The sequence below is a fragment of the Hordeum vulgare genome, chromosome 3H (genome assembly GCF_904849725.1).
Source record: "Hordeum vulgare subsp. vulgare chromosome 3H, MorexV3_pseudomolecules_assembly, whole genome shotgun sequence".
Lineage (NCBI taxonomy): Eukaryota > Viridiplantae > Streptophyta > Magnoliopsida > Poales > Poaceae > Hordeum > Hordeum vulgare.
This window is the reverse complement of record NC_058520.1, coordinates 533,215,948-533,237,052: the sequence shown is the minus strand read 5'-3', so window position 1 is coordinate 533,237,052 and position 21,105 is coordinate 533,215,948. Positions and strand designations below refer to the sequence as shown.

At 46.2% G+C, this 21,105-nt stretch overlaps 2 protein-coding genes across 2 annotated transcripts; one reads left to right on the top strand and one right to left on the bottom strand.

Moving 5' to 3' along the window:
- The first annotated feature begins 15,693 nt into the window (after positions 1-15,693).
- Positions 15,694-17,998, top strand: LOC123444753 (dnaJ protein homolog 1-like). Its single transcript, XM_045121587.1, has 3 exons — positions 15,694-16,030; positions 16,153-16,502; positions 17,338-17,998. Exons 1-3 carry the CDS (start codon positions 15,854-15,856, stop codon positions 17,783-17,785), a joined length of 975 nt encoding a protein of 324 aa, XP_044977522.1. The 5' UTR covers positions 15,694-15,853; the 3' UTR covers positions 17,786-17,998.
- A 685-nt stretch (positions 17,999-18,683) lies between these two features.
- On the bottom strand, positions 18,684-20,721 carry LOC123444752 (glycosyltransferase BC10-like). The gene is made up of 2 exons (XM_045121586.1): positions 19,582-20,721; positions 18,684-19,456 (listed from the first exon to the last, which is right to left on the bottom strand). Exons 1-2 carry the CDS (start codon positions 20,098-20,100, stop codon positions 18,800-18,802), a joined length of 1,176 nt encoding a protein of 391 aa, XP_044977521.1. The 5' UTR covers positions 20,101-20,721; the 3' UTR covers positions 18,684-18,799.
- Positions 20,722-21,105: the final 384 nt, after the last annotated feature.

Sequence of the window (21,105 nt, the reverse complement as noted above, 5' to 3'; positions counted from 1 at the left end):
TCTGGTGATGAACATGAGCCTAATGATAATATCAATAGTGATGTTCATGTTGATGCTCAACCTAGCAATGAAAAGGATGTGGAGATTGAACTTGATGATCTTGATAACCCACAGCCTAAGACTAAAAGATACGATAAGAATGACTTCGCTGCTAGGAAACACGGTAAAGAAAGGGAACCATGGGTTCAGAAACCCATGCCCTTTCCTCCCAAACCATCCAAGAAAAAGGATGATGAGGATTTTGAGCGCTTCGTTGAAATAATCAGACCTGTCTTTCTGCAAATGCGTTTGACGGATATGCTCAAGATGTCTCCGTATGCTAAGTACATGAAGGATATTGTGACTAATAAGAGGAGGATACCTGAGGTTGAGATTTCCACCATGCTCGCCAATTATACCTTCAAGGGTGGAACTCCTAAGAAACTAGGTGATCCCGGTGTGCCCACTATACCTTGCTCCATTAAAGGCAACTACGTTAGAACTGCTTTATGCGATCTTGGAGCTGGTGTTGGTGTTATGCCTCTCTCTCTTTATCGTAGACTTGAACTGGATAAGTTGACACCCACTGAAATCTCTCTGCAAATGGCCGACAAATCAACTGCTTTCCCTATCGGCATTCGCGAGGATGTGCCTGTTATGGTTGCTAACACCACTATCTTAACAAACTTTGTTATCTTGGATATTCCCGAGGACGATGCCATGGCTGTCATCCTCGGAAGACCCTTTTTAAACACTGTAGGGGCTGTTATAGATTGCAACAAAGGCAATGTCACTTTCCATGTCAACGGTAATGAGCATACGGTGCACTTTTCGAAGAAACAATATCGAGTACATTGCATAAATGCTATCGAAAAAACTTCATCGATTCTTATTGGGAGCTTTGAATGCCCTATTCCTCGTGTCAAGATGAAGTATGATTTGCTTGTTGGGGAGATACACATCCCCATTGAGGTGACCTAGTGACTATTCGAAAATTCTCCGTTCTCTTTTGCGATTCGAAAAGGTTTGTCGAGGAGACTTGCTCAACCTCATTGGCGGATTTCTTTCGATGACCATGAGATGGATGAATCGAGGAGTCACAAACCTCTGTTCCAAGCTATCACTTTTGGTTGCTTAGAAGAAAAATGATAGATTTAGTTTAATTTTCCCTATTTCCTATTTTAGCATCCGGTAGAAAAGTACCCCGGAAATAAAAGTTCTCCGAACGTCCTGAAAATCAAGTATGATTTTTTCTGGATTTTTAGAAAAATACTGGGACAAAGAGTATGTCTGGGGGGCACACCAATGGGCCACAAGCCCTAGGGGTGCGGTCACCCCCTGGTCGCACCACCCAGGCTTGTGGGGCCCAGAGGCACCCTCTCCACTCATTCTTGCTCTCATCTGGTTCTCCTACCTCCAGAAAAAATCGTTTCCCAGCTCAAACCCGTGTTCTTGCTCCTCTTGCTGGATTTTCGATCTCTTTGCTCAAATCACCATTCTCCGAACTGCTTTGCGGAAATTACTCCTTGGTAAGTGACTCCTCCATTGGTCCAATTAGTTTTTTCTCTAGTGCCTTATAATCCGCGTATTTTTGTTGCCTTAGTGACCATGTTCTTGAGCTTTGCATGCTAATTTTAGCTGGTCCCAAGTAGTTTTGATGCGTAATATGGCCTCTAGGCACTTGTGGGAGTAGTTGCTACAAGTTTTGTTGAGCCTTATCCACTTTTCCTTAGAATCACTAAAAATTTCAGAAATTTTCAGAGATAGAGAAGGGAAAAGATGAGGAGGTTCTTAAGAGGTTCGTCAAGCCGTGACCCCAAAGATGATGGGAGTGAGAAGAAGCCCAAGTATTTGGTCCCTCAAGTCGTAGAAGTTCGAGCGTGCGAATGGCCAAGCGATGTGTTCTTACGCGCCGCTGGAATTTATGAGGACTTTTATCACTTGGTGGAAAACGCAGGCCTTACCGCATCCGTTGAAGATAAGTGTCCGCAGTACCTCCTCCTCACTAATATCTTCGTACAAAGCTTTAACTTCTATCCGAGGAAGAATCCTCCTATGGTTGAGTTTAAACTTTATGATATCCCCCAACGCATGTCACTCCAGGATTTTTGCAATGTTTGCAAATTACTTTTTGTTGGGGATATTCATGAACCTCGTCCACGGGACTTGGAGGCTTTCATCGATATAATTGATGTAGGAGAGGAGAGAGGAGTGTCTTGCTCCAGAGCTGCTAGCATACATTTTCCTGTGCTTCGGTACTTCTCATTATTTGTGGGAAAATGTTTGATTGGCCGTGGGAAGGCTGTGTCACTTAGTTCCCCAGATCTTGCGGTCTTGCGCGAAGCCCTTTATAACGATAAAACTTATAGCTTGGGCGCTATAGTAGCTCAACGGTTGAACACGAACCGTTCTAAAGGCGTTCTCTATGGAGGTATCTACGCTACTCGTCTTGCCAGACACTTTGAGATACCTATTAGATTGGACGAGGAAGAAGAGATTCTTCTTCCGAGAGATATCTAGATTACGATAGCATGGTTCGCCATGACTTTCTTGATAGAGATATAAATACAAGGATGATTTATAACCTGGTATTTAGTCAGCGTACTCGTGAGACTATTAGTTTGCCTGCTCCTTCTTTGTTCAATCTTTATGCAGGCAAGTACACTAATATGCCCTCGGACATCTACGCATATTGGGGCTTGGCCCAACCACAGGTGCCCGTGCCCGAGCCGCCAGTCGAGTACCAGACGCGAGTTTATCAGTGGGAGCCAGAGGAGCTCACACAGCATTGGCAACCTCAGTCCACTCTGGAGTACCCTGTTGCGGCAACAAAAGTCCTTCCCTGGCGCTTAGGAATTCTTCTTGTTACTTCTCTGGTTTGCATCGGTTTTTCCCTTGAAGAGGAAAGGGTGATGCAGCACAGGAGCAGTAAGTATTCCCCTCAGTTTGAGAACCAAGGTATCGATCCAGAAGGAGGGCCTCGTCAAGTCTAAAGTACCTGCGCAAACACAAACAAGCTTGCACCCAATGCTTCAAAGGGGTTGTCAACACCTTCAAGATTGTTTGCAAAGTGAGATCTGAAGGCGGAAAGAGCAACGAAGTAAAAAGTGTAAGGCTGAAAATATGGTGTGGAGTAGACCCTGGGGGCCATAGTGTTCACTAGATGCTTCTCTCAAAATAGCAAATATCACGGTGGGTGAACAAATTACTGTCGAGCAATTGATAGAACCGCACAAAGTCATGACGATATCAAAGGCAATGATCATACATGTAGGCATCACGTTCGAGACAAGTAGACCGATACTTTCTGCATCTACTACTATTACTTCACACATCGACCGCTATCCAACATGCATCTAGTGTATTGAGTTCATGACGAACAGAGTAACACCTTAAGCAAGATGACATGATGTAGAGGGATAAACTCAAACCAATGATGAAAACCCCATATTTTTACCCTTGATGGCAACAACACGATGCGTGCCTCGCTACCCCTTCTATCACTGGGTGAGGTCACCGCACGGTATGAACCCAACAAAGTACTTCTCCCATTGCAAGAATCATAGATCTAGTTGGCCAGACAAAACCCACCGTATGAACCCAACCAAGCGGTCGATGTGTGGACTAATAGTAGTAGATGCAGAAAGTATCGGTCTACTTGTCTCGCACGTGATGCCTATATGTATGATCATTGCCTTAGATATCGTCATCACTTTGCGCGGTTCTATCAATTGCTCGACAGTAATTTGTTCACCCACCGTAATACTTGCTATTTTGAGAGAAGCCTCTAGTGAACACTATGGCCCCCAGGGTCTACTTCACACCATATTTTCAGCTTTACACTTTTTACTTCATTGCACTTTCCGCCTTCAGATCTAACTTTGCAAACAATCTTGAAGGGATTGACAACCCCTTTGAAGCATTGGGTGCAAGCTTGTTTGTGTTTGCGCAGGTACTCTGGACTTGACGAGACCCTCCTTCTAGATCGATACCTTGGTTCTAAAACTAAGGGAAATACTGACTGCTCCTGTGCTGCATCACCCTTTCCTCTTCAAGGGAAAAACCGACGCAAATGAGAGAAGTAGCAAGAAGAATTCCTAGCGCCAAGGAAGGACTTTTGTTACCGTAGCAGAAGAATTTCTGGCGCCGTTGCCGGGGAGGAGGAACAAGTCAAGAACTCATCCAAGTAAGTGACACAAACTCATCTCTTGCATTTACTTTTTTTGCCTCTCGTTTTCCTCTCCCCCACTTCTGAAAAACAAAACTTTACAAAAAATCTTTGCCTTTTTCGTTCTCCCTTTTGTCTCGCTTGCTTTCTGTTTGCTTGTGTTGCCATGTGCCTTCAATATGATTGCATCTTTGCTATGTCCACTACTTGTTGCAATAATCATGATTGGGGTGATGATCTTTCTTTTGATCTTGAAAATTTGTTCAAACCTCATGATGAATATGATATTTGCAATAATATTGAAAGTGGGTTTGGAGAAGTCATGGCTTTAGTTGATGATAATCCCACTATTTTTGAAGAGCGTCAACTTTGCATGCATGTGGATCATGAAAAGAATATCCTATGGGATAGCTATATTGTTGAATTTGAATATGATCCCACATGTAATTGCTATGAGAGAGGAAAATATTATGGTAGAAACTTTCATGTTACCAAATTACCTCTCGTTATGTTGAGATTGCTATTGTCTCTTTCTTCTTCCTTGCATATGGTAACTATTGGTTGTCTTGACATTCTATTTTCCTATAAAATGCCTATGCATAGGAAGTATGTTAGACTTAGATGTGATTTTCACATGCTTTATGATGCTCTCGTTGTGCTTCAATTCTTGTCTTTTGTGTGAGCATCATTGAATTATCAATGCCTAGCTAGGGGCGTTAAACAATAGCGCTTGTTGGGAGGCAACCCAATGAATTTATCTTTTTCTTTCTATTTTTTTGCTTCCACACTTTCATAATTCTGTTGTGATTGTGTTTTTTTTTTGTGTGTGTTTTAGCCAAGCAAAACCTTTATGATTAGTCTTGGTAATGGTTGTTTGATCCTGCAGGAAAAAGACAGAAACTTTTCGCTCACGAGATGATTTTTCATTTTTATTCAGAAATAGCTTTTGAGTTGATTATTTTTGCTGCCGGTTGATATGCTTTTTCCCACGCAGTCGTAATGTTTCACAATTTTTGAGGTAACAGAAGTATATGAAGTATACAGATTGCTACATACTGGTCTGTTTTTGACAGATTCTGTTTTTGTTGAGTTGGTTGCTTGTTGTGATGAAACCATGGTCAGTATCGGGGGTGCTAGCCAGGGAAAAGTGAGAATACAGTAGCCCAACACCAATATAGATAGAATTCAAGTTTGCTACAGTACCAAAAGAGGTGGTAGTTTGTTTTCTTGTGCTAATGATATCACGGGTTTCTGTTTAAGTTTTGTGTTGTAAGTTTTCAAGTTTTGGGTGATGTTCTCATGGACAAAGAGATAAGGAGTGGAAAGAGCTCAAGCTTGGGGATGCCCAAGGCATCCCAAGCCAAATTCAAGGACACCAAAAAGCCTAAGCTTGGGGATGCCCCGGGAAGGCATCCCCTCTTTTGTCTTCAATCCATCGGTAACATTACTTGGAGCTATATTTTTATTCACCACATGATATGTGTTATGCTTGGAGCGTCTTGTATCTTAGGAGTCTTTTCTTTTTGTTTGGTCACAATCATCCTTGCTGCACACCTTTTTGAGAGAGAGACATGCACTCATCGTGATTTTGCTTGAATTCTCATAGTGCTTCACTTATATCTTTTGAGCTAGATACTTTTGCTCATAGTGCTTCACTTATATCTTTTGAGCTAGACACTTTTGCTCTTGTGCTTCACTTATATCTTTAGAGCACGGTAGTGCGTGTTTTGGTAGTTGGCTTATGCTATGAAAGTAGTCCCAAATGTGATAGGTACGCAAAGAGGATACAAAATCTTCTGTCGTCTCTTGAACTTGCGTTGGTTTTTCCCTTGAAGAGGAAAGGGTGATGCAGCACAGGAGCAGTAAGTATTTCCCTCAGTTTGAGAACCAAGGTATCAATCCAGTAGGAGAATCGCGTCAAGTACAGAGTACCTGCACAAACACAAAAGAGCTTGCACCCAACGCTACAAAGGGGTTCTCAATCCCTTCAAGATTGATTGCAAAGTGAGAACTGAATGCAGAAAGTGCAACGAAGTAAAAGTGTAAGGCTAAAAATATGATGTGAAGTAGACCCGGGGGCCATAGTGTTCACTAGAGGCTTCTCTCAAAATAGCACATATCACGGTGGGTGAACAAATTACTGTCGAGCAATTGATAGAACCGCGCAAAGTCATGACGATATCTAAGGCAATGATCATACGTCTAGGCATCACGTCCGAGACAAGTAGACCGATACTTTCTGCATCTACTACTATTACTCCACACATCGACCGCTATCCAACATGCATCTAGTGTATTGAGTTCATGACGAACAGAGTAACACCTTAAGCAAGATGACATGATTTAGAGGGATAAACTCAAACCAATGATGAAAACCCCATCTTTTTACCCTTGATGGCAACAACACGATGCATGCCTCGCTACCCCTTCTGTCACTGGGTGAGGTCACCGCACGGTATGAACCCAAAACCAAGCACTTCTCCCATTGCAAGAATCATAGATCAAGCTGGCCAAACAAAACCCACAACTCGAAGAGAATTACAAGGATATGAAATCATGCATGTAAGAGATCAGAAGAAACTCAAATAAGATTCATAGATAATCTGATCATAAATCCACAATCCATCGGATCTCGACAAACACACCGCAAAAGAAGATTACATCGGATAGATCTCCATGAAGATCATGGAGAACTTTGTATTGAAGATCCAAGAGAGAGAAGAAGCCATCTAGCTACTAGCTATGGACCCGTAGGTCTATGGTGAACTACTCACGCATCATCGGAGAGGTCATGGTGTTGATGAAAAAACCCTCCGTATCCGAATCCCCCCTCCGGCAGGGCACCAGAATGTACCCGAGATGGGTTCTTGCGGAGACAGAAGCTTGCGGCGGCGGAAAAGTATTTTCGTGGCTCTCTAGATTTTTTCTGGGATTTAGGGAATATATAGGCGAAAGAGCTAGGGCAGAGGAGGCCCAGGGAGCCCACAATCCTGGGAGGCGCGGGCCCCCTGGCCATGGTTAGGGGGCTTGTGGGGTCCCTGGTGACCGTCTGGCTTGGTTCTCAAGTCTCCCGATCGTCTTCTATTTTGGAAAAAATCTTTTTGGAAGTTTCATTCCGTTTGGAAAAAATCCTCCTCTGAAAAGGGTCAAAAACACGAAAAAAACAGGAACTGGCACTTGGCACTGAGTTAATAAGTTAGTCCCAAAACAGATATAATAGGCATACAAAACATCCAAAGTTTTACAAGATAATAGCATGAAACCATCAAAAATTATAGATACGTTGTAGACCTATCACCCACGCGCGCCCCTCCGGCGTCTTCTACCTCGAGATCCACTCCGGTGAGACGCGCCTCATCCTTGGCATGTCCGACACCACCAAACAGACAGCTCGCGCATACGACGCGAAGGCGTGGCACCTCCGGCGTACTCATAGGGAGATGAACTTCCCCTAGGTGGTGATGGGGGAGTGGGCGTAGGAGCTCGTGCCTCCCCGTGGATTGTCGTCGACAAGGGCCGTCGCGAGAACCGGAGGCGGGACCGCCGCCTCGGCATTGCTGAGATGGACGAGGAGGCTATGGAGGTGTGGCGCCAACGCTTTCCGGAGGACTTCGTCAGCGAGTGCGAATTTACGCGCAAAAGAGGGCGGAGCGAGCCGCCTATCGCGAGGAGAGGCGTACGTGGAAGGAGGTCGCGCTCTTCAACACACCAGTAGAAAAAGGATCTTTCAGCCGAGGACCGAAAGACCATTAGTCCCGGTTCAAATCAAAACAGGGACCAATGCCAGGCATTGGCCCCGATTCGGTTTGCCGGGGCATTGGTCCCAATTCGGTTCACCACATTAGTCCCGGTTTGGGGCAAAACCCGGGACTAAAGATCCAGCGACTGTCACGTGGCGTGTCGCGGATCATTAGTCCCAGTTTGTGGCACGAACCGGGACTAAAGGGTAGGCTATTAGTCCCGGTTTTAGATAAAAACCGGGACTAAAGTGTTGCCTATATAAACCCTCGCCCCTGCCCACCCTCTCCTCTGTCTTTGGGAGTTGAGGTGTGACCATGCATGCCATGCTCTTGCCACTCTAGTTCATGCACATGAGGTGTTCGATGAAATGCCCGAGCCACCATATATGAGAGAAGAAGAATGCCGACTGTTGTTGTGGGGTTCGCTTCTCCTTCTTCTCCTTGTGCTAGATATTTGTTATGCATTAGGGGAAGAAGGAGTAGCGACCATCATCGACGGTCAAAAAATCAGGTGAGGGAGTGTCCACCATATATGAGAGAAGAAGAATACCGACTATTGTTGTGGGGGTTGCTTTTCCTTCTTCTCCTTGTGCTAGATATTTGTTATGCATTAGGGGAAGAAGGAATAGCGACCATCATCGACGGTCGAAAAATCAGGTGAGGGAGTGTCCACCATATATGAGAGAAGAAGAATGCCGACTGTTGTTGTGGGGGTCGCTTCTCCTTCTTCTCCTTGTGCTAGATATTTGTTATGCACTAGGGGAAGAAGGAGTAGCGGCCATCATCGATGGTCGAAAAATCAGGTGAGGGAGTGTCCATCATATATGAGAGAAGAAGAATGTCGACTGTTGTTGTGGGGCTCACTTTTCCTTCTTCTCCTTGTGCTAGATATTTTTTATGCACTAGGGGAAGAAGGAGTAGCGACCATCATCGACGGTCGAAAAATCAGGTGAGGGAGTGTCCACCATATATGAGAGAAGAAGAATGCCGACTGTTGTTGAGGGGGTCGCTTCTCCTTCTTCTCCTTCTGCTAGATATTTGTTATGCACTAGGGGAAGAAGGAGTAGCGATCATCATCGACGGTCGAAAAATCAGGTGAGGGAGTGTCCACCATATATGAGAGAAGAAGAATGCCGACTGTTGTTGTGGGTGTCGCTTTTCCTTCTTCTCCTTGTGCTAGATATTTGTTATGCACTAGGGGAAGAAGGAACATCGACCATCATCGACGGTCAAAAAATCAGGTAAGGGAGTGTCCACCATATATGAGAGAAGAAGAATGCCGACTGTTGTTGTGGGGGTCGCTTTTCCTTCTTCTCCTTGTGCTAGATATTTTTATGCACTGGGGGAAGAAGGAGTAGCGACCATCATCGACGGTCGAAAAATCAGGTGAGGGAGTGTCCACCATATATGAGAGAAGAAGAATGTCGATTGTTGTTTTGGGGGTCACTTTTCTTTCTTCTCCTTGTGCTAGATATTTGTTATGCACTAGGGGAAGAAAGGGTACCGACCATCATCGACGGTCAAAAAGTCAGGTGAGGGAGTGTCCACCATATATGAGAGAAGAAGAATGCCGACTGTTGTTGTGGGGGTCGCTTCTCCTTCTTCTCCTTGTGCTAGATATTTGTTATGCACTAGGGTAATAAGGAGTAGCGACCATCATCGATGGTCGAAAAAACAGGTGAGGGAGTGTCCACCATATATGAGATAAGAAGAACGCCGACTGTTGTTGTGGGGGTCGCTTTTCCTTCTTCTCCTTGTGCTAGATATTTGTTATGCACTAGGGGAAGAAGGAATAGCGAGCATCATCGACGGTCAAAAAATTAGCTGAGGGAGTGTCCACCATATATGAGAAAAGAACAATGCCGACTGTTGTTGTGGGGGTCGCTTCTCCTTCTTCTCCTTGTGCTAGATATTTGTTATGCACTAGGGGAAGAAGGAGTAGCGACCATCATCGACGGTTGAAAAATCAGGTGAGGGAGTGTCCACCATATATGAGAGAAGAAGAATGCCGACTGTTGTTGTGGGGGTCGCTTTTCCTTCTTCTGCTTGTGCTAGATATTTGTTATGCACTAGGGGAAGAAGGAATAGCGACCATCATCGACCGTCAAAAAATCACGTGAGGGGGTGTCCACCATATATGAGAGAAGAAGAATGCCGACTGTTGTTGTGGGGGTCGCTTGTTCTTCTTCTCCTTGTGCTAGATATTTGTTATGCACTAGGGGAAGAAGGAGTAGCGACCATCATCGACGGTCGAAAAATGAGGTGGGTGAAATGATGATACCATGCCAACTTTCAATACTTTTAGAGTTCATTTGTAGTTCTTTTCAATTTCAGGGTCAACTAGCTCAAAAAAATGCACGAAAAATACCAAATGAAGTCAGAAATTGTTGAAAATTTGTGATGTGCCTTTGAATGGTGCATTTGGAACACACAAAAAGTATGGAGTTCAAATAAGTTCACAAAAATGAAATTCCTTTGTAACAAATGAGTTCTCGTTCGAAGGCGTGATACTTCGAGAGAGATTGTCCTTTTGTACACGAAGTGCATCCGGTTTTTGTCGTAACCCTCTCAACTTTTCAGCACATGCTATGTGGGTGAAATGATGATATCATGCCAACTTTCAACATTTTCAGAGTTCATTTGTAGTGCTTTTCCATTTTAGGGTCAACTAGCTCAAAAGAAATAAGTAAATGCACGAAAAATACCAAATGAAGTCAGAAATTGTTGAAACCTTATGATGTGCGTTTGAATGGTGCATTTTAAACACACAAAAAGTATGGAGTTCAAATAAGTTCAAAAAATGAATTCCCTTTCTAACACATGAGTTCTCGACCGAAACTCTCATACTTCAAGAGAGATTGTTCGTTTGGTACATGAAGTGCATCTAGTTTTTGTCGTAACCCTCTCAACTTTTATCACATGCTATGTGGGTGAAATTATGATACCATGCCAACTTTCAACATTTTGAGAGTTCATTTATAGTGCTTTTCAATTTCAGGGTCAACTAGCTAAAAAAATATATGTAAATGCACAAAAAATACCAAATAAAGTCAGAAATTGTTGAAATTTGTGATGTGCCTTTGAATAATCCATTTTTAACACACCAAAATTATGGAGTTCAAATAAGTTCAAAAAAATGAAATCCCTTTGTAACAGATGAGTTCTTGTTCGAAACCCTCAAATTTCGAGAGAGATTGTCCGTTTTGTACATGAAGTGCATTCAGTTTTTTTCGTAACCCTCTCAAATTTTTAGCATATCCTATGTGGCTGAAATGATGATACCATGCTAACTTTCAACATCTGCAGAGTTTGTTTGTAGTGCTTTTCAATTTCAGGGTCAACTAGCTCAAAAACAAGTAAATGCACGAAAAATACCAAATGAAGTTAGAAATTGTTGAAATTTTTTAATGTGCCTTTTAATGGTGCATTTTCAACACACAAAAAGTATGGAGTTCAAATAAGTTCAAAAAAATGAAATCCCTTTGTAACAGAGAGTTCTCGTTCGAAACCCTCATACTTCGAGATAGATTGTCCGTTTTATACACGAAGTGCATCCAGTTTTTGTCGTAACCCTCTCAAATTTTTAGCGCATGCTATGTGGGTGAAATGATGATACCATGCCAACTTTCAATATTTTCAGAGTTAATTTGTAGTGTTTTTTCAATTTCAGGGTCAACTAGTTCAAAAAAAAAAGTAAATGCACGAAAAATTCCAAATGAAGTTAGAAATTGTTGAAAATTTGTGATGTGCCTTTGAATGGTGCATTTTCAACACACAAAAAGTATGGAGTTCAAATAAGTTTAAAAAATGAAATCCCTTTGTAACAGACGAGTTCTCGTTCGAAACCCTAATACTTCGAGAGAGATTGTCCGTTTTGTACACGAAATGCATCCCGTTTTTGTCGTAATCCTCTCACCTTTTTAGCACATGTTATGTGGGTGAAATGATGATACCATGCCAACTTTCAACATTTTCAGAGTTAATTTTAGTGCTTTTCAATTTCAGGGTCAACTAGCTCAAAAAAATAAATAAGTAAATGCACGAAAAATACCAAATGAAGTCAGAAATTGTTGAAAATTTGTGATGTGCCTTTGAATGGTGCATTTTCAACGTACAAAAAGTATGGAGTTCAAATAAGTTCAAGAAAATGAAATCCCTTTGTAACAGATGAGTTGTCGTTCGAAACCCTGATACTTCAAAAAAGATTGTCTGTTTTGTACACGAAATGCATCCAATTTTTGTCGTAACCCTCTCAACATTTTAGCAGATGCTATGTGGGTGAAATAATGATATGATGCCAACTTTCAACATTTTGAGAGTTCATTTGTAGTGCTTTTCAATTTCAGGGTCAAGTAGCTCAAAAAAAAAGTAAATGCACGAAAAATACCAAATGAAGTCAGAAATTATTGAAAATTTATGAAAATATTTAATAGAAAACAAAAAAAAAGAGTCAACCAAAAAGAATCAACTAAAACATTAACTAAAATGAATGAATTAAAAATAATCAACTAAAATTGTCAAAGTGCTTATTTGTTAAAAAAATCTTTAATAGCAAAAAATGAAAGTAAAGTTATTCACAAATTTCAAAGAATTCAAATTTGAAACTAAATATTTAGTTGTAAGTAGAAAAAAAACAAAATAAATAAAGCAAAAAACAAAACAAATATAATGGAAAAAATTGAAATTATATGAGAATTTATAGAGAAAATTCAACCTAAATTCAAAGTGAGCTCACTTTGAATTTAGGTTGAATTTTGTCTTTAATTTCACATATATTTTCAATTTTTAAATTTATAGTGCGTTTAAGCCCGTAAGCCTGCTTTAGAGAGGAGCTCGACACGGTTGGGGCAGCGGGGCTTATAAACCAGTCGCGGCTCCTCTCGACAAGCGAGGTGGGACTAAACTTTCGGATGCCGCGAGCCCAAGGTCTTTAGTCCCGGGTCGTGGCTCGAACAGGGCCTAAAGACCACCTTTAGTCCCGGGTCGAGCCACGACCCGGGACTAAAGACCCTCGTTTCTCGTCACTTTGCCTCCTAAAAAGGGGTCTTTAGTCCCGCGTCGTGGCTTGGCCCGGGACTAAAGGTGGTCTTTAGTCCCGGTTCGAGCCACGACCCGGGACCAAAGCTCCGTCTATATAGGCGGTAGTTGGAAATTTGTGATGTCGAAATCGCGGTTTCCATATTCTTCCTCCTCTCGCGCGCGACGCGGACGAACCCTCGACGCCGACTCTTCCCGGACGCTGTCGCCGTCTCTGCGCTCCTCCCCGCCGCCGCCTCCCTCTCCGTCATCATCGTCGTCATCGCCGCCGCCTCCCTCGCCATCCCCGCCGCCCCATTCCCCTCCCGCGGTAAGCCCCCTTCCCCTCTCCCGCTCCGGTAAGCCGGCCGACCCCCTCCCCATCCCGCTCCGGTAAGCCCACCCCCTCCAGGCGCCGCCACCCCCTCCCTCCCGCTCTAGGCACCCCAAGGCTGCTGCCATTTAGATTTTAGGGCCATCGGTTCAAGCTAGAATAAATTGAAATAATGAAAATTGAGATGCATATGTTAATAAGAAAATCAAGATATATATGTTTGTTAAAGATCTTTTGATGGGCTAACTAGAAAGAAGGAAACAAATCATGTTTGTAAATTTCATGTAAGTAGGCACATTAGGTTTGAATTAGACAACCAATGGTTTCAAACAACTTATTTAAACTTTGGAGAGGAAAAAGGGCACATACATATTTCATCAACCTACAAATATCATCCTTTTGTTGGTGTTAATATAATGCATAAAACAGTAGTGAGTTTCTCACTTTTGCTTGCTAAATTGTGCTAAGTTTTGTCGGAATGTACGAGTGGCCTAGCTAGCTATGTATATATATATGGATTTCAGGAGGGTATGGAAATAATCTTTGATCTTTGTCCTAAAGACAATATGCCAGGCAACATCGACATTTGGGTGGTTGTCGATGATATGCTTCCTGTTTTACCGCCATGTGAGTTTCTCAACCATATTTGTCAAGTAATTTGCATTTATATTTAGAAATAGTTGGTGTTCATCCAAATACTAAATTTGTTAAATTATAATTTACATCTTATTTCGTTTCTTTGAGTGAATTACGGAAATTAATTTACACGACACACTACACGTATGGATCATATCTAACTTGGGAGAAGAAGGATGTTCTTCTCCACTTTCTTGTTGCTGGTGTTCTGGTTTCTAGGAATACCTTAATTATACATTTTACATGCCACTAGTGCATAGGTTGAGGCCGGATGACATTCGCCGAAATATCTTGGTAAAAGTTTCCTAATTAAGTACGCTCTACTATTGCATAAATGGTGTTGATTACATTGCTAACTAGGTTATTATTATTCAAAAAATTAGGTTATTATTATGTTCTTCAACAACAACTGCCACATGATGTAGTGCCTCTGTTCATGCATCCAGAAGGTCAAATGAAAATTAGAAGCCCGCTGAGGGCTAAGTTCGATGCTCCATACTCGAGTAACCTCAAATCAAGATAAAAAGGCTTCAAATTGAAGCATGGAGAGAAATAAAGAAGGTTCGCAAGCCACAAGTTGGAGACCGTTGGATCTCTGTGCTTCATCATGGATACATAGGTGTTATTCTGTTTTATGGCATTATACCTAAGAGCAAGGACTAGGTCTTACGAGAGACAAGTTATTCTGGTTTATATTATTACTTGACATTATCGATTAGGATGCATGCATATGATGACTATTATGACGTTTCTCTATTTTACTTTATGTGTATCATATGATAACTTGGTATATGATTAAGATGATGATGAGTTGTTAGATGATCGATTAGAATACTATTGCCATTCAACAGAAATGATATGAAATGATATAGTGTAAAAAAGATGCATATATGTGCATGTAACTCGTGTCTACATTTTATAAATATGTTCAACAAAGCACGACGGATGAGATGGTGTAATATATTCGTGACGATGTGCAATATATATATAACAAATAAATGGGAAAATAGGGGGTAGCAAAATAGCCCATCCAATTTAGTGCAAAACACTAAACCCAAAAATTGCTCAAAAAAAAACAGACTAATACCCCTCCCCCCTCGCTCCCAGCCCCGCCACGTGAAATGCCATTAGCCCCGGTTCGGGGCCAAACCGGGGCTAGCATTAGTCCGGTTTGATTAGTCTCGGTTCACCAACCGGGACTAATGGCCCAACCAAACTGGGACTAAATGCCCTTTTTTCTATTAGTGACATCAATCTCAAAGAAGCGTCGACCTGGGATGGCGACGATGAAAGGTGGAATGACGTCTTCATTATGGCGTTGGAGTCTTATGACACCACCGAGTCGGAGAAGGACAACAAGGTGTAGTCAGCCGCCATCTTTTCTATCGTTTGTGTGAACTTGTTTGTCATGAACTTGTTTGTGATTTAATCTTGTTTCTGTAAACTTTACCGATCATTTTATACGTGTTGTTTCTGCGTGGATGACATAACGCGTTCGATTTTACATCGCCTGGTGCGTTAAAAATTACAGCGCCCGTGAAGCAACTGACTATTGATACGAAAAACGACGGTCACACGTCCTGTAATTTTTTTTTAAGCACGCGTCAGTTGGAAATGCTGTTACATACATACGGGGACCAATTGCAAGATTTTTCGCAGACGTGAGGAATGGAAGGCTCCATCGATTAACAATTCAACCTCACGCCATTGCCCCACATGCACTACCACTAGTGATAGTAACAAATCTCTCTCTTTCTCTCTGGCTCGGTCGCTCCAACGGGCTTCAAATAGATCGCCCTGCATAAAAGCCACTCATTTCTCCCACTCGCTCACTCTGTTTCCGCTCTCCTCCTCTTCCTCATCCTCTCTGCCACTAACCACCTCCCTCTGCATCAAACCCACCTCCCTCCTTCCGTCCCCTGTTTCTCGCTTTCCCCCCCGCGACCGAATCTCCTGCGGCGCCGTCCCCCTCCAACTCCAATGGTGAACCCGCCGGAGCTCTACCACCGGATCCTCGACGTCCCCAGGGGCACCTCGTTGCAGGGGCTCCGCGCCGCGTACAAGGGCCTCGCCAGGAAATGGCACCCCGACAAGCACCCGCCGGCCTCCAAGCCCGAGGCCGAGGCGCGCTTCAAGGCCATCACCGAGGCCTACGAGGTGAGTGCCCCGCCGCCTCTTCCCCGGTCACCTCCCTGCGTGCGCGCGTCGCCGCCGTGGGAATCGCGTTCCTGATTCGCTGTGCTCGCGCGCGTCGGCGTGGGCTTCCTTTGGTTGTGCAGGCGCTCCTGGACCAGCAGGAGAACAGGGCGGTGTTCGGGGTGTGCAACGACGACCGGGCCAGCGAGATGTTCGGGACATTCGGCTCCGGAGGCGGCGGCGGCGCGCGCATGGCGAGGACGCGCAGCGACGACTTCTCCATGAGGAGCGCGCCCGCCACGCCGGCCAGGGAGTTCACCAAGGTCTACAGCTCCGGCAACACGGGCGGGCGCCGCGCCTTCGCCGAGTTCTCCAGCTCCATCATGCGCAAGGCGCCGCCGCTGGAGCGCACCCTCGAGTGCACGCTGGAGGAGCTCTGCCGAGGCAGCAAGAAGCAGGTCAAGTTCACCCGCGACGTCGTCACCAAGAACGGGTACTGCCGCTCACCGCTTCCTCCTCCCTCCCCCCACCTAATCCATGAGCAGGACTGAATTCTTCAAGAAAACGAAATACTATCAATTCACGCGGAACAGGCCTGATGTGATCCATCATCCATCAACATGGGAGATTTCGACGGATCGATGCTTGAGAAATTTCAGGGTAGGCAAGAATTCAGACTTTGCTCCTGACGGCGACGTCCATTCCACCTTGGCACCTTGCGCCCTCGCCCCAATTTGCCACGCTGTTTTCCAAATCCTCGATGCACAGTAACCCAGCACCATTGCCGCATCCTTTCCAGCCAACGCCGCACTTCTTTTTTACAGTGGGTGAACTGCTTTATAGCATGCCTGCCTGCCTGCCTGCATTCGTCAGGGGAATATTTAGCTTACTTTGGAACATAACAACCAAACCTTTAGGCAACTGCTCTCCGGTGGCGCGCCTTTTTACCTCCTCACGGGCATCTATGCTATCCTTGCAAAGATTATCCTACCTAACATGAGACGTAATACCTCCACTAATGATGTTCTTGGAAAGGGTTTAGTGTCAGGGCCCTGTCTCGAGGGGAAAATTCTAAGGCTTCAGTTGCTTTCCTTGCCGCATATGTGTATGCAAGTTTGTTGGGGACTTTGATTACCCTTCTTTTGGACCTATAATCTAACAAAGATGTGGTCCTTTGAGAGTATTCATTCATAATTTGGTTTACATGTGAGGGTATGGCCGAGGAGGGTTCAGAGACAATGACTCCTGAGCTTCCTTGCTCCTTTAGACTCTATCCCCTGGGAATGTTGGTGAGCTAATCGCCATCACATGATTAATGCCTTTGACAGGTCAATAGTTAAGAAGGAGGTGACCCAGACGATCATGGTGAAGCCGGGGTGGAGGAAAGGGCACAAGGTCACCTTGGATGGCATGGGGGATGAGAGGCCGGGGTGCCTACCTGCCGATGCCGTCTTCACCGTGGCCGAGAAGAAGCACTCGACGTTCAAGAGGGTGGGCGACGACCTGGTGCTCAAGGCCAAGGTGCCGCTGGTGAACGCGCTCACCGGCTGGTCCTTCTCATTCAGGCTCCTCAGTGGCAAGAAGGTGAGCTGCTCGTTCGACGACGAGGTCATCTGCCCGGGGCACGAGAAGGTGATCAAAGGGGAAGGGATGCCGATCGCCGAGCAGAGAGGCACGCGGGGCGATCTGAGGGTGAAGCTCGAGATAGTCTTCCCAGATCAGCTCACCGACGAGCAGCGCTCCGGCCTCGCTGAAATCCTCAAGGACTGCACCTGAGCGAGTCTGCAATGTTGTTGTTAGGCCCAGCTGTACGTGTCAAGTTTTCCCGGCCATGCTGTTGATACCTCTCCAGAGGGTGTGAGTACATAAAGAGATGGGTCCTTGTACATACAGTTTTTTTTTCTCTCTCTCTCTACATATATGTATATGAAACGTGAGTTTTTTTCTCTCTCTCTACATATATGTATATGAAGCATTATGTGGATAGTACATGCTTGGCCCATGAGCTGTATGTACACGCGAGATCTCGCCTTGTTTTCTTGGCCTCTTGATGCCTCCAGTTCATTCACTCCATTAACTATCTCAAGGTGCAGTTAATTGGTGGTCATTCCGTCAGTTACTAGTGTGCGCTGGTGCCAGCATGAGCATCGCCTAATCCCTTGCTTGGCCGAGGAATTTACAGGTTTGCTTTCCTGTCACCAACTTGACACGCTGTTCATGCTGGTGCTGCTTAAATCTCAAGGAATTCAGTACAGTTAACAATTTAATCATACTGCTGCAGATGCTTGGATGGGCCATTTGGTAGGCGAGAAAAGCCCGGGCGATCTGGAGAAATCGACGAAGCTGGACCATGGCAATGAATTGCTCGTACCCGAGCGAGGCGTCGAAATTGAATGAAATGATCTAGCTGAGGGGAGGGGAGGAGGAGCTGGAATTGATGGTTGGTGCAGTGCAGTTCCTCCAGCAGATGTTGGGTCCCTGATGCTCCTGGAAAGGAAAGAGCAACCAAACCAACCCTGTTGGGACTTGTGGTGGTTCAGTGCCAATTGGCGTTTGGTAGCCCAGCGGCAAGAGAAGGGAGCAACTTGTGTGTGCTGCACTATTGCCAGTAGGTGCTGCACAAACACCTTGGGACAAGTAGGCAGCAAGTGCTCCACCAGTCAACTAACCACACTGTAGCAAATTCGACAAGATGCCGGCAAATGAAGAGAAGCACCTTCTGTCCACGACAACGTCCTAAGTTACAAACATCCGATCCGATCATCGCCGGCGGGCGGCGGCGGAGACTGGCTAGTAACCCATGACCGCCGACGACATGTTGAGCAGGGGCCCGAGCGTGTCGGGCGCGAACTTCCTTGCGAACAGGAAGCACATCGACGTCGGCCTGTCGTTGTAGTAGCAGGAGGGCCTGTCGCCTTTCCACCTCCTCCGCCTGATGCCCTGGATCGCCGCCGCCGTCACGTTGCTGGCCGTGTACTTGGCCGGGTGGGCGCCGCCCTTGGTCCAGTCGACGTACGTCACCGTGCGGTTGGCGTTCCGGGCGCCGTGCAGCATGTCCACGGTGGTCGGGAGGTAGTGCTCGTCCGGGTAGCACGACGGCCGGCAGTGCCGCCGGAAGAGCGGGTAGTACTTGGTGTCGGCGAGCACGCTGATGGCCAGGTCGCGGTTGAGCTCGAACCACTGGGACCCTTTCCTCCACTGCGGCAGCCTGATGGCCGGCGCCATGCGGCGGCTGTACCGGCCCTGGCACTGCTTGGTCTGCTGGAAGTAGACCTCCACGAAGCTGTGCCGCGATCCGACGAGGTAGTCGTAGACCGCCCGGAAGCTGTGCAGCGGGATGCAGCTCTCGGAGAGCAGCACGAAGCGCTCGTTGGAGAAGTCCAGCAGCGCGTTCGCCAGCAGCCGCTTCTCCGCGTCCATCAGCGATATCGATCCCCACGCGGTCTCCTGCACACACGCGGAAAAGAATTAATGGCCGCACCGCACGTGAGGATAAGGTGGTGAGCGCGCCGGCCGGCAATGGCACCGGCGGCATTGCTCTGTGATGTGTCGTGTAGCACGTATGTACGTACCTGGCTTGGGATTTGACGGCCGTAGAAGGGCGAGTCGGCGGAGACGTTCACCGTCACTCCCGGCGGCGCGTGGACGTAGACGGAGAAGCGGTCCTCGTGGCCGCGGAAGAAGCGCTCCCAGAGCGGCGCGAGCGGCAGCTCGCCGCTGCCGGTGAGGAACATGAAGGCCACCTTGGGCACGCGCTTGAACGGATACTGGGCGTCCACCGGCACCATGGAGGCGCGCCAGAAGAGCTGGTCGTCCGTCATGTCGTGCATGAGCTGCGTGGGGGCCACGAACTCGGCGAAGCCGGCCTCCGCCTCGGCGCCGGCCTCGGCGTAGACGGTGGTGGTGGTGCTGGGGAAGACGATGCTGTTGTAGGTCCTGCTGTACTGGGTGCGCGGCCCGGTGGCCGTCCAGAGGCCGGCGATCACGCCGACCGCGAAGATCACGAGGAACATCACTGACCTGGCGAGGCAGGTGGAGGACTCCTTCCTCGCCAACATAACCCTCAAGTCGTCGACGACCCCGCCCTTCATGTCCGAGCTCCGTTGTCGCCACCGAACGCAACAAAACGCAAGCGTACAACGCCACTACGCGGCAAGGCCAAAACCCCTCGACATGAACGACAGGGAGCTAGCTCTGCTGCTCGATCGATCGATCGGAGGACGGATTTAAACGAGAAGCTCGGCGGATCGCTTGCGAGCCTCGGCTAGGGCTAGCATACGATGCGATGTGCCAGGACCAACCGCGCACTCCAGTGTATTATCTCTCTGGCTCCTGATTCCCGGGAGCTGGCCTTCACGGGGAAGCCATGAAGAGAGGCGGAGAGCCGGAGAAAGGTATATACAGCCACAGGTCCGTCGATCGATCGGTGTTTCCCAAGGTGGCGGGCGAAGAATCGGCAGAGATGCGGCCAAAAAGTGGGGAGATCGAGGGAAGATATAGATATCGAGGGAACAAGAAGGGGGCGCGCGAGAGCGAGCAGGATATCCCGCGTTTGAACTACGTAGCGTGTGCAATTGGGAAGGCGGTTTATATACCGACCGTGGAGATATAGGAGTCTTCTCGGTAATGTCAGCAGCCCTAGGTGTGTTCGATATGCCCGTCCAGCTTGACGGGATATGTCAGGTTGTTTCGAGGACATATATACGCATAGGAATCCAAGGTACATACGTGCACAGCTCCGATCCGGATTATTGTTATATCAAAAAAGCAATCCCTTTTGGAGTTATATACATGGAGGGCGTGCGTGCAGTTGCGCACCGCACGCGCGTTCTTGGGAGGACGACACCTTCTAAGACGATCAAGAACATATTCGGTTTGATAGAATTTGTGTCGAATATGTGTAACTCGGACCAGAGATATAACCGCATCGCGCGTAGTTAAAATAGACTAGACCAATCTGGCAAACTAAAACCCTTTTGCTGCCATAGTTCTGCAACACCGCCTTGCTAAGCCGCGCAACCGGAAGGAGGTGGGGTACATCAGACACGGTCTAGATTAACCATCCCACACACGATAAACAAGAAAGTGCACGTGTG

Excerpts from the sequence above, each read along its gene's own strand:
- LOC123444753 (XM_045121587.1), top strand. The coding sequence starts at position 15,854 with ATGGTGAACCCGCCGGAGCTCTACCACCGGATCCTCGACGTCCCCAGG. Across the intron at positions 16,031-16,152 it reads CCATCACCGAGGCCTACGAG|GCGCTCCTGGACCAGCAGGA; the intron begins GTGAGTGCCCCG and ends TTGGTTGTGCAG. Across the intron at positions 16,503-17,337 it reads GACGTCGTCACCAAGAACGG|GTCAATAGTTAAGAAGGAGG; the intron begins GTACTGCCGCTC and ends TGCCTTTGACAG.
- LOC123444752 (XM_045121586.1), bottom strand. The coding sequence starts at position 20,100 with ATGAAGGGCGGGGTCGTCGACGACTTGAGGGTTATGTTGGCGAGGAAG. Across the intron at positions 19,457-19,581 it reads GCCGTCAAATCCCAAGCCAG|GAGACCGCGTGGGGATCGAT; the intron begins GTACGTACATAC and ends GCGTGTGTGCAG.